Source organism: Daphnia pulex, chromosome 4 (assembly GCF_021134715.1).
Source record: "Daphnia pulex isolate KAP4 chromosome 4, ASM2113471v1".
Classification (NCBI taxonomy): domain Eukaryota; kingdom Metazoa; phylum Arthropoda; class Branchiopoda; order Diplostraca; family Daphniidae; genus Daphnia; species Daphnia pulex.
In genome coordinates, this window is record NC_060020.1 from 8,633,881 (window position 1) to 8,646,274 (window position 12,394).

Below are 12,394 nucleotides of genomic sequence, written 5' to 3' on the forward strand. Positions count from 1 at the left end.
GGACGTTCGATACTTGATCAAAATAATCGATTTCTAAGTGACTCACAATTGACACACTGACTTTTCTTTTGTACAATTCCTGATTACGTTATGTTGAAATCTTCATTGTTTCTTCATAAGTCATAACATTTTCGTAAAGCTGATGGTCTGATAGTCCAGAGAAAGACATAGTTATCGCTGTTCGAATTCTATTCCATTCAAAACCAACTGAAAAGACATCTGATCAGTCATTTCCTTAAAAGTGTTTCAAAGGATAAACATTTTTAGTTTTCAAACATGGAATGGCTATTCGGTAAACGCCTTACTCCAGAGGAGATGCTCCGTCGAAACCAAAGGTCTTTGAACAAAGCTATTCGGGATTTGGACAGAGAAAGAATGAAGATGGAACAACAGGAAAAAAAAATTATAGCGGACATTAAAAAAATGGCTAAAGATAATCAAATGGTAAAGATTTTCACAAAATTTGTGTTCCAGCTAAGTTATAAATCAAAACTTCTGTGTTCTTTACAATTTTTTTCTTATTTTACTGTTTTCTTCATGAACATACTGTTGATTTAAGATAGTATAATAAGTATATATATATCCATTTTTTTGTAGGATGCTGTTAAAATCATGGCCTTAGATTTGGTGAGGACACGACGTTATGTCAAGAAATTTATTTTGATGAGAGCCAACATTCAGGCAGTCTCTTTGAAGATTCAAACACTGAAATCACAAAATGCTATGGCGGAAGCCATGAAAGGAGTTACCAAAGCAATGCAGAGCATGAACAAGTATAAGAATTATAATTGTATATATTCTGCATCTCTGTGCTCTTACTAATTTGTATGAAATCTGACAGGCAATTAAAACTGCCACAGATTCAAAAAATAATGCAGGAGTTTGAAAAACAATCAGAGATAATGGATATGAAAGAAGAAATGATGAGTGATGCGATTGATGATGCGATGGGCGACGAAGCGGATGAGGAAGAAAGGTTAATATTTATTCAATTAAATGTTCGACAGTATTTTTAAATGTTTAATATTTGTATTCTGTAGTGACGCGGTCGTATCACAGGTCTTGGATGAACTTGGTCTTCAGTTAACTGATCAGTTAACTGGTTTACCAATCGCTTCCGGTTCATTGGCTTCAACTACTGGTATTGCCGCCAAAGGGGGTCCACAAGCTGCAGCTGCTGCGGCAGGAGGTACAATCGATGCTGATGCGGATTTACAGGCTAGGTTGAACAACCTACGCCGCGAATGAACAAAGTACCATGCTGTAAATACTATACAGACAACCAAAAATTCATTTTTATTCGATTCACGTCCATGTTTCAGCCTCTTACCCTTTCAAAACACAATAAAATCTCGGCTGTGAAAAATAGCGGAAAAATTGTTCAAAATTATTGGAAAGACTAAAATTTGTTGTGCAAATCATTTTTGCAACTTAATACCTATCCTTCCTTAAGCCATACAAAAAGTACACCACAAATATACATTAACGAAATTGTATTTTAGAATTATTCCCACAAGTATCCCACACAAATTTTAAATCACAATGCATTCAATTTATAGGCATATAGAGCTAAACTTGTTCACGATGATCTCTTCCAAGTCATTTCAATTAATCCCAAGTGTAAAAGTATACATTTTGCCAGAACAACATGTACTGAAGAATTTGATGGGGCAAAACTCCGATTAATGGTATTTTTCTTAGAGAAGTCAAAATCTGTAAAATCACATTTCGGCTAAATCGGTCGTAGATTGGCGAACGAAGAAGGTACATAAGTAAAGTTAGCTGGCGTCGTTGAATTTCTTTTGCATCACTGCTACTTAACTGGCTGGATTTTACGAGCGTTATACTAACGATATCGGTAACGAATGCTAAAGATGTAGGAATCCATGACTTTGTTCCAAACCGGCTCATTGCAGCCAGATGGCAGAGAGGTTTTAACGTGTAGAGTACCTGCATGCCACAACAAAATATTTTAATTTTTAGCTGCATAAATGCTCACTTATAATTATAATAAAAGTGAGATAATGCTAAGAAACGCAAATTTTCAAAATATTAAAAAAGAAATTACTAACTTCTCCCAATAAAGAATATCCTTCAAGTTTGGTTTTTGTTGAATCATTGATTTCAAATGAATGGGAAACGGGGAGCTTCCAATTCCGCTTATTAATATGAGGTGCCCCGTTCACTTGCCGAATTACTCGTCCAGACTTTAGAGAGAACGTAAGACTGTTGTGTCTTTCATCTGAACCAGTTTTCCAATCAGACAAGTTGTTTTGTTTAAGTTTTTTCCTGTTGAGAGGTGGAATTGAGCGAGATGTTGCCAATCCACTTTTCTGGGACAACAAAACAATTCGCCATAAACATCTAGTAACAATGGCAATGAAACTGTTGAGCTCAAACAGAGTATGTGTCTTCAATTTAATACTTGATTGACTGAATAATAGTTATGGCAGTCCATTTTCCATGTGAACCCCAAATTTTTGTTGCTGTGATCTCCAAAAAAACTTGAAGATATTCCAATATTGTAAACAATACTCTAAATTTTTCCAAGTTTGTTTTAATCAATCTTCCTATTTCTTTCTGTCGTGTTGCACTTAGTAGAATTTGGTCATTCAAAAATACTATGAATTAAAGTTAAATATTATAAGTTTGAATTTAGTAATATATCCACACAATTGTTAAAGGTACTGATTATATTCGAAGCCGAGTAGAGCAACTCTGAAAATGCTGGTGATGTCTTTATTCGACCTAAGAGAACGTTATCATTTTTAAGATTGCAAAATATTCAAAAAGCTAATATTTTAAAAACCTGCTATTAGATACGAAATGAAGCGTCCAGTTGTTTCCAATTGTGACAGCCTTTCAGGATTTGTAATGACCCATTTTTTATAATCATCCAAACAACTAAATTTTGAAGCGGACATGGTCTAACCTCAAAAAAGCAGAAGTTAATAGCGGAACAACAAAAAAAAACACACACAGCACACTGGTTGCAGTGAGCGAGCTCAGGCGGGGGTGAGCGCGTACACGGCACCCTATTTCCAGCGTTCCTAGCGGCGAAGGGCCGCAACTCGGTGTTTTGACGTCTGCCAGGATTTGATAATACGCTTTAGAATTGTAGAAGACTTTAGAAATGCTTCATAAAATACATATTATTAAGTACAGGTGAATCTTAACTTTTCAATATCTGAAATTACTTGATATCTAAGCAGACAAATTTTCAGACCAGCACAAAACCTTTCAAATGAAAGCAAGCTAGATGAGGGTGTCACTTTACGTAAGCTCTCAATCACACCTTTAGGAAGTCCAGCAAGGCCTTCTTTACTCAAAAAATTCTCCAAATCTTTGGTGGTACATGCAAATAGGCAAGCAAATATAGAAATGAAAAAAATCATGCTTTCGTGACCAAAAACAAACACATACAAAGCAGACTTGAAAGAGCCATGCAGACAAATTCTGAATGACACACACACAAACACCTACCTGTAAGTTTAACAAATCCAGTATTTCTGTCGTCCATAACATCAAAAAGAGTTTTCATTGAAGCTACAAATTGTTTAGGAAGACCATCCAAAGCACTGGACGCTATTTTTCACCTTTTGTCGATTGTTGACATCGATGATGCTCATTTGTTCCCATTTTCAAACAAGTCCTTGAAAAACTGGCAACGGTGGATACTTGTACTAAACGATGGGATAATATTGTTTATGATTGTCTAAGTCAAAGCATAGCCTACTTTATTATAGGAAGCCCAACGGTTTGGGCTTTTTTTGGAAGCCAATTTGGGTTCCCTTCCTCTTATTTGGCTCCGCCCTAAGTGGACCCACGGGAGCCAATTTATCGTCTAGTGGCGATATTTGAAAACACGGATTTGTTTACGTTTCTATCGATATGATTGTTAAATGGCTACGAAGGGCCATTCACTAAACAATAATGTCCACCGTTCCATGTAACATTGTCATGAAATCCCTCACGGCAACATATTAATGGTGCGTTCATAAATTACAGGGTTCCCCCCAAACCATAACATTCGAAATTTCGGAGGGCGTGTCATTATTTCGCTCACCAGATGGCCCCCCTGGGTCCACTTGGAAGATGCGAAATCGGAGGAAAGGTGAGCAAAGTAGGCTTCACTTTTCCAACACGCGAGAGATATCCTTCCTTTGGGCTTCCTATAATAAAGTAGGCTATGGTGAGAGATATCCTTCCTTTGGGCTTCCTATAATAAAGTAGGCTATGGTCAAAGTTAGGAACAAAAAATATTATGGGACCCCAAAACTATGGAACGCCAAAGGGACAAAAAAGAAAAAATTAACTGCTCCAAACTCCAAAGTTAGCATTAGGTAGCAGCGTGCTCTCCAAAAATAAGTGCTCTCTCAGTCTCTCGCCCCCGCCTTCTAGCGGGCGGTCCGGAAATTTGGTGGCTATAATTGCGGTAGAAATCAACAGCAAATCGACGATATAAGTTTAAAAAAAAAAGTAACTTCGCAACAGGGGTTCTTTTATTTCTTGGTATACACTCGATGGTAATGATAATAAAATAATAGGACGTGACGTGAATTCAGATGAAAAGAAACCAAAAATTTTTCAAGTTAAAAACAAAAAAAAAAATTTCATAATAAGTCAAGTGTCAACTATAGAAGTAAGTCGCGCTTGGGGCGTTTAGGTGGAGGGACGACACATACAACATCATCTGTTACCAGAGGTTACGGACAAAAACGCGCGGCTGACGGCGCAGTGGTTTTGCTTTCAAATTTGCTTGACCAAGGCATTCCTTCACCAATTCTACCATTTGTGCTTTTCTGTTGAAATACAGTCTCTTGGTCCGTTCGTACTGTTTACGGGTTTTCGTAATGATGCATTGCGACTGTTTTCCACTTGCAGACGTAACAACCGAAACACTAAAGTTGTAAGACAGGTACTTGGCGAAATCACGAGCCTCAGCGATTCGAGTAAATTTCTTGTAGGTCATGGACTTTAGTGACGAATGAAGAAAAGCCTCCACTTCAGGATGATCCGGCAGAACAGCTTTAGGCTGGTTCCAGCTAAATAGCGGTTCCTTCCAAAACGCTGATTTGAGTGACCAGTTATCCACGATGAGTAGGAAAGCAGCTACAGCGGGACAAGAATCTTTAAGAGCTCGCTGGATAGCAAGATCTTCCAAGAAGACCCGCAGAAAAAAAGATGGGGAGGCTGCGGAAACACTCAGGGCAAATGATTGCCAACACTGTTCATCTTCCAGCCACAAGAGGCAGTCCAAAATTGGGGTTGCTGTCCTTGAAGATACAAGCGGTACAAATTCCAATGTAAAGAAGAGCCTTGATGTGTCGCGATAGAAATTGAAGCAGACGGGAAGTGTCTTAATATTTTGACTTTTTTTGGCTTCCGATTTGTAGAGCTGCAAAACAAGTTCCATGAGCAATGAAACTGGTAGTTTGGCAATTAACGGTTCAAAGGTTTGGGCGTTGATCTTCGGTTCAATTTCAAATCCGTTCAATTCGATTAAGAAAAAAAAATTTATGCAATTGAAGAGGACTTCGATCCGTATTGGTGATTTGGAAACGGGACAAGGACGACACATTCCCATGATCAAAGTTGGTACAAGTGAACTAAAGGTTTGCATGGTGATCAGCTTCGATTTGGAACTCAATGCTCCCCACACGTCCGAAACAAAAATTAGGTCAACAAACAAACTGTACTTTTCTCGATTGCCCCAAGTACTTATTTTGGCACATACTTGCTTGAGTAAAGATTTTGTTAATGATGCGTTACCCAACTCAATACAAATCTTGATCACCTCCAGAATTCTTCGCTGGCTGAGCATTTCGGTTGTGTTTTTCTTCAATCGCAAAATGATGACAGAGCAAAAATGAGAAATAATCGTGACGGTGGAAGGAAGCCTTCTCAAAAATATGGGGCTGGTATCATACCAAACATCAATCAAGATGGTGGTTAACTGATGAATATTCAAGGTTAACTGGCTATCAACAAGCACTTTCATCAAAGACTCGCCTAGGTCAGACGAAAGATCTAGCTGCAATATTCGAGGAGATGAAATAACTTTTTGCAATAATGTTTTCGTAGGAAGATCGTTACTCTTCTCAGAGGTGACTTGAGCGCGGACGACGTTGGATAGGAAAGATTGAAGCCATTCTCCATTTCCAATGCGGGAGTAACAGAAAATCAAGTCAACTACATCGTTCTCCTTGATAAGGGGAGAACCAAGCTCACAATAGGTCAGAGCTTTGCATAAGGCCTGGAACATCATTTTGCGAGATTCCGAATTGTGGGATTGCGGGCGAGTTCGAGCTTCCAACTTTAGCACCAGGTCGCACTGCATTGAAAATTCCAATTTGGAGAAAAAAGATGCTACCGACGTCTGTCTTTCTTGATTGGCAGTTTTGGGATCTGCTTCCAGTAAAATGATCAACTCCATACAATCATGAATATCAGCCTTTTCCATCCTCAGGGCTTGCGATTTGTCGATGCCGCTGAATGCGGAAGAAATGCAGTCGCCAACTAATTTGGCTCCTTCTGAGCAATCGACATTCAAGAAGGATCGAGCCATTTTCATTACAGGTACAAGCTGTTGGAAGATTCGATTAGGAGAAAGAATTTTCTCAATGGCATCGGCGCAGTCATTCCACCCTATTACAAAACAGAAGATCACTTTTAATAAATGCAAAAGAATTTGTGGATTCGAAATAATGTTTACCAGTGACTCGACACTCGAATTCAACGATCGCCTCGGCAACTTGTTCAGTTTTGATTCCTTCGAAAATTTCTTGACAGTCGCTGGTTCGTTCTTCTTGTGGTATCTGGAAGTCTAAACTTAAAACTTTTAAGAGAGCAAGGCCTTCTTCGCGCGCTTGCAAGTCGATACAAAGACGGAGTAATCTTTCTGTCAATTCGCCTTCTCTTAATGCTGTTTGGTTCCATATAGTAAGCCAAGGATCAGAAGAACAGAGTGTAATCATCTTTCCTAAATCTTCAGTGGCCTTTTGCACGCTATCTTCAAGCCATCTAGATGAACTTTTAAATTCCAATTCTTTCAGGAGCGCATCAAGGCCATGGCGACAATACATCCGAAACGATTCACGCTTAGGCCAAATAACCAAAATGAAGTGCTGGATGTACTTTTTGCTAGAGATGGTGTTGAAATTTCCATAGCAATCTTCACCACACTCAAGACGTTCATCTTCCAAGTAATTTTCAATGCTGTTTGATGTTGGAAGTTTCCGACGAAGTCCAACACCATGCTTCTCCAGATTAAAATCACAACTTAACTTTCTGGGCACATCCTCCGAGTCCAACCATCGCGAAATTTTTGTAGAAGATTTGATTTTCTTGTAATTCTGGCATCTGCACAAATGGCGTAAAAGGGGACTGTGCCAATCCCTTACAGCACGAATAGTTGCAACAGTTTGTGTAACGACTGCTAAATGCACGTCAAGAAAACAACAACACTGAAAAAGCTGAGCCAACTCCCGGTCTTTTCCACGAAGTCGACGAAATCCAAAGTCTTTTGCGTCATATTTCTCTTCGAGAACAAAATGCAAAACGTCGTCGATGACGATGGCTTCCGTATTGGATACTGCATGTGATTCTTTCGATATAGTCATATTTGTCATGTTCTTGATTTGGGGGTCGGCACTTCCATCGGACATCCAAGATGAGAGCGTTTCTTTTATCTCCTTAAGGGCGGTGAGAAAAAAAGGGAAATCTTGTGGAATGACAATCTTGGCATTAGACCAAACAAGGTTGAATTGAAGTGTTAATCTTGCCCCGCATTTTACGGGTTCCATTGAATGTTTACAGTTTTCGTAAAATACGCAAGTATAAAAACTTCGATCGCTGTCCTCCTCATTTTCGAACAATAATTCTTTTCCTTGATATTCCACGTTGAAACGTCCACCTTCATGACCACCTTCCACTGGTAATTGAAGAATCATAGTACCGAACGAACCTTAAAAAAAAAAAAAAAAAATCGATATCCTAAAACAACAAAAACGCAACATCTCTTACATACCATATTCTTTCCCTGATTCCAAGACACACTGGTAATGACCACCAGACTCATACAAGATCAACTGATCAAGTTTTGCTTGAACATTCATCAACTCAGAAGGCAGGTCTAGATGATGCATAACCATAGATGTCAAGCTAAGGTCATCAGAAATTGTTGAGGCAAGTTTTGAGGCATCTATTTGTAAGGCGAATTTTTTAGAGCAGTCCAAAACCCTGTTGTATCCTTTTCCACAATATCCTACTTTAGATATTTCTTTAAGCCTTTCAATATCCTGTTCAATTACAAAGAGTTAAAAAATTGCCATGTTACTTTTTGAAACAGTATTGTATACCTGAACAGAAACTGGAATTGGAATGTCTCCAAGTTTGTCAACTTTTAAAGGATTCACAGTAATTTTGTCACAAAACAACAGTTTTTTTCCAAATCCAATGTGAGCTTCAGTACCTTCTCTTCTTAAACTTACAGCTTCAAACAGGCGTCTTTTATCAACACCAGTGCTTGGGCAGTTGTAAAAATGAAGTGTTTCGAACTCTTTCCTGCAGAATTTAGGTATTCCATGAAATAAGAAATCTTGAAAATTTGACATCCTTCTAGTGATATGGTAGTATTCTGATTGTTACCTAATAAACCACAGATAAAGAAAAACACATTACAATAAAGAAAAATAACATTGATATTGAAAGAACATAAATTTTATGGGAAAGTTAATCTAAGGATACCAAACTTCTCTGTGACAAGAATAACAAAATTATTTTTATAGCTTTAACAAGCTTCTGTTTGAATAGGCAGCTGGTGCCGCTGAGCTATTTATAAAAATAACACTTACAAAAAAAATATCCATATAATTTTAGAACGCCGTTTAATGGAACGCCATTTTTTTGGCGAAGAACGGTTTAAAAGATAATAAGAACGGAAGCGAAGAACTGTCGTCCCACGAGTGTAGTTGCCAGATCGCTCAAAAAACAACAAAAAAATGAAATATACCAACAGCAGAGCCAGAGCCAGAGCAATAGATGCCTGGTCGGTTCTCGGCTGTGTTGGCTTCCCTATCCCGGTTTCAGGGTAAACGTAAGCCGATTTGGAAACTGGAATGAGCGCTCTAGTGAGTGTGTCAGCTACTACGCTCAGCTACTTTTGAGAGCCTAGATGGCTCTGTTTCCAGTTTCCACTTCAAAATTCTGACAGGCCCCGCCCTAAAATCTCTGAAAATCGGCTTACGTTTACCCTGAAACCGGGATGGGGAAATAGCGCGCGTTCAACGCCGCCTGAGCTCGCTCATCGCAACCCGTGTTGCACACACAGCAGGAAGCACTCTGGTGGAAGTGGAAGAAAACGGAACTATATAGTCGTCTGCTTGATGTCTCAAAAGTTACAAATTAAAAGCAAAATCTCAAAATCTCGTACAAAGTATTTGATTTATACAGGAAAATTTAGACTGTCTGAAATTTAATCACTAAATTCATATCATTCTTGAAATTGTACCATCTATCGTGTATGTGAATCTATGTCATTCGATACCGATTAAATAACTTGGATCAATTCTTTCTCAATATGAAGACTGAAGCAAAAATTTGCTTGCAAAATTAGGTAGGAATAATTAATGAGTTTAAATCATAATATAAAAATAAGTATCCTGTATGTATGTGAAAAAATTAATATCATTTTATTTTATTTAGATAACTGATCTGAAATAAAAAAACTTTAAAATTCTGACTGACGCAACTGATTTGGTAGCTTTCTATAGACTTAGGGAAGAGATGTATGATGGTGTTGATCATAAGCTTCTGAGAGTTGGTCATGTAGCTTTGGAGGTTCAAAGATTCAATGGGCAGTTATTGCTTGTATGGGGTGGTTACATGGTAAATAAGGTGTTAGAGTAAACATCTATATTTGACTGAACTGAATTTATTTTTTGATTAGCAAAACCCTACTGAAAACACAGTTGAACAAAAATACCATGATCCAAGTGAAATCCTATTGTTTGATCCTGTGATTGCAAAATGGTAAATCTAAAATTTATTAAAATTAATCATTTTCTCAGTATATATATCAATGAAAAAAACTAGGACAACAGAATCAACCAAGGGTCACATACCTCCTGCAAATTCTGGTGCTTGTGGAGTTGTTGTTGGGGATCTTTTGTTCATTTATGGAGGTACTTGGTACTTGATTTAAATGTTTGATAAATATTTGGTTAACATAATTTTCTCTTGTTAAAAAAAAAGGATATTTTGGAGACCCTGATCTTGAAGGAAATAGTAATAATATTTATCAGCTCAATCTGTTTACCTGGATTTGGACAAGGCTAGAACCTGATTCAACAAGATGCAAACCACTTCATCGCGACAAGCTAATTGGTTGGGCTTACAATAACAGGTAAACACCAAAATTATAGTTGCACTCATTAAATAGATCATACCAGTTTTTGAGTTTCAGGGTTTTCTTTTTTGGAGGATTTGGTACCCCTCCTGCGGACGGTGATCGCAATGCTGATCAATACGAATACGTTCCTGATAGAAGCCATCAGTGGTATATGGGAAGAGGATGGAATAATCAGTTAATTGCATACAATATTGACGGCAACAAATGGGAGAGGCCAGAAACGAATGGACAGACTCCTAGTCCTCGTGCAGCTTTAGCTGGATTTCAATGCCGATCTCGTGTCTATGTATTCGGCGGGAGACTTCAAGGAGCACGGTTAAATGATTTGTACGTTCTAGACTTAATGTCTATGTCGTGGAGCGAAAAGTAAATCCGAAATTCAATTCATTGGTTTCACTGCAACTAATTGTTTACAAATCTAGTTTAAATACAGGCAAGTTCTTCCCGTGTGGTCGATCGTGGCATTCTTTCACGTATATTGGATCATCCAAAGCAATTTTATACGGTGGTCTGTCAGCGGAAGGAGAAGTAATGGGTATTGAATCTTTAATGAATTTCCGGAGCCAAATAAATATTAAGTTATCCTTTTTGTTTTATATAAATATCGAGTTAACAGTCAGAATCAAAAATTAATTTGTAAATTGTTGTTTTCACTAAATTTTGCTTGTCGCTATTAGGCAGTGTTAATTCAAGGATTTCATGAAGTAACTCCTGAATCAATTAAAATATTCTTAAATCTCCTACACTGCCTCAAAATCGCAGGTTAAAATATCAGAAAATGAACGTACTAGTCATTGTTAAATTCACATGAAATAGTGTAAAAAGAACGTACGCTTTATAATGTGATAACAAAAACATGTAAATTGACCTTTTTTTGTAACAGGAGATTGTTGGATATACGATATAGATCGCAATTGTTGGACGGAAATGCCTTTAAAGGTATCCGATAAACGACTGTGGCACCAAAGTGTTAAAATCGATAGCGATTGGATCGTCATAGGAGGAGTTAGGAATAACATACACAACAACCAGCAAGACGGCACAGTAATTTACTAATTTTTTAAATTTAATTCATTTCATGGTAATATTTATAGGTCTTACAGATATATGCTGATAATCTGTTGTCGGTGTCTGTCACTCCTAAAACTCTTCTAAGGTTAGTACATTTATTTAATGTATTATTATAAATTTATGTGATTGTAAACATCTTGAAAATAGATGCTGTGTGGAATTTATTGCTGGATACTTTGATAACGACAGGCTAATTGTTTCTCTGCTACCGAAACATTTACAAGAATTGATCAACGCTCGAAGTCAGAATTCGGAGTTCGCAAATATTTTGAAAACTAATAGTTAAAATTTGCTTCAGTGTCATGAATAAACGTTCTTTTTTTCCCTTTTTGTTTCTCTATTTTTTATTTAGAATTCACGGATGGAATGACATCAAGCGTTGTATAATTATACGATTTTTTTCAGCGCTAAGAGAACTTGGTTTCGGATGACTAGTACAGTTAATAAAATGATAACAAGCGCAATGCCTTCGATGTTTTGAAATTTTGTGCTTGTAGCCTGGTAATGTATAAAGGAATATATAGTATTAAGTGCAGGAACTCCTAGAGAACACATGGTGAATGCGATTATTTGCGTGTTTGTCAAGGTTTCGTATACATAGTTTGTTCGGCGTCCGAATAAATGGACAGGTTAATTATTAATTTTTGTAATACAACGCAATAGCAGCCTCTTTGTTTCTAAGGCATAAATAATTGTCATAATAATTGTTAAAGAGGGTTTTTGCATTGTGAAACAATCGAGCGCTATATCTCATGTTTCGGGTTTTTTTTCCTCCTATCAAGGAAGTAAATGTAAGGAGCTGTGTCAGGAGCTATATGACAGCGGGAGTTCCACCAGTTTCACCTAGTTTCACGACCTTCTGAAAATTTCTTTTCTCAACTTGCATTAATACCGAAGCAATGAAAGGTGCTT

At 37.5% G+C, this 12,394-nt stretch overlaps 4 protein-coding genes across 6 annotated transcripts; 2 read left to right on the forward strand and 2 right to left on the reverse strand.

Moving 5' to 3' along the window:
* Positions 1-29: 29 nt before the first annotated feature.
* On the forward strand, positions 30-1,368 carry LOC124191928 (charged multivesicular body protein 2a-like). The gene is made up of 4 exons (XM_046584976.1): positions 30-444; positions 598-773; positions 842-976; positions 1,041-1,368. The coding sequence occupies exons 1-4, from the start codon at positions 277-279 to the stop codon at positions 1,246-1,248; spliced, it is 687 nt and encodes a 228-aa protein (XP_046440932.1). The 5' UTR covers positions 30-276; the 3' UTR covers positions 1,249-1,368.
* Positions 1,369-1,476: 108 nt separating this feature from the next.
* On the reverse strand, positions 1,477-3,737 carry LOC124191925 (peroxisomal membrane protein PEX16-like). 2 transcript variants are annotated; one of them, XM_046584973.1, is made up of 7 exons: positions 3,484-3,737; positions 3,198-3,343; positions 2,810-3,136; positions 2,689-2,748; positions 2,426-2,621; positions 2,073-2,364; positions 1,477-1,950 (listed from the first exon to the last, which is right to left on the reverse strand). In XM_046584973.1, exons 3-7 carry the CDS (start codon positions 2,922-2,924, stop codon positions 1,609-1,611), a joined length of 1,005 nt encoding a protein of 334 aa, XP_046440929.1. In that variant the 5' UTR covers positions 2,925-3,136; positions 3,198-3,343; positions 3,484-3,737; the 3' UTR covers positions 1,477-1,608. The 2 variants fall into 2 exon arrangements, with proteins under 2 accessions (XP_046440929.1, XP_046440930.1); XM_046584974.1 differs by lacking the exon at positions 3,198-3,343 and having other exon boundaries at positions 2,810-3,107; positions 3,484-3,618.
* Positions 3,738-4,468: 731 nt separating this feature from the next.
* LOC124192157 lies at positions 4,469-8,998 on the reverse strand. The gene is made up of 5 exons (XM_046585339.1): positions 8,856-8,998; positions 8,361-8,649; positions 8,030-8,300; positions 6,716-7,966; positions 4,469-6,648 (listed from the first exon to the last, which is right to left on the reverse strand). Exons 2-5 carry the CDS (start codon positions 8,613-8,615, stop codon positions 4,697-4,699), a joined length of 3,729 nt encoding a protein of 1,242 aa, XP_046441295.1. The 5' UTR covers positions 8,616-8,649; positions 8,856-8,998; the 3' UTR covers positions 4,469-4,696.
* A 330-nt stretch (positions 8,999-9,328) lies between these two features.
* LOC124192219 (kelch domain-containing protein 2-like) lies at positions 9,329-11,810 on the forward strand. 2 transcript variants are annotated; one of them, XM_046585420.1, is made up of 10 exons: positions 9,329-9,616; positions 9,706-9,888; positions 9,950-10,032; positions 10,096-10,184; positions 10,255-10,405; positions 10,466-10,777; positions 10,834-10,946; positions 11,295-11,455; positions 11,506-11,567; positions 11,630-11,810. In XM_046585420.1, exons 2-10 carry the CDS (start codon positions 9,787-9,789, stop codon positions 11,766-11,768), a joined length of 1,212 nt encoding a protein of 403 aa, XP_046441376.1. In that variant the 5' UTR covers positions 9,329-9,616; positions 9,706-9,786; the 3' UTR covers positions 11,769-11,810. The 2 variants fall into 2 exon arrangements, with proteins under 2 accessions (XP_046441376.1, XP_046441377.1); XM_046585421.1 differs by having other exon boundaries at positions 11,515-11,567.
* The last annotated feature ends 584 nt before the right edge of the window (positions 11,811-12,394 follow it).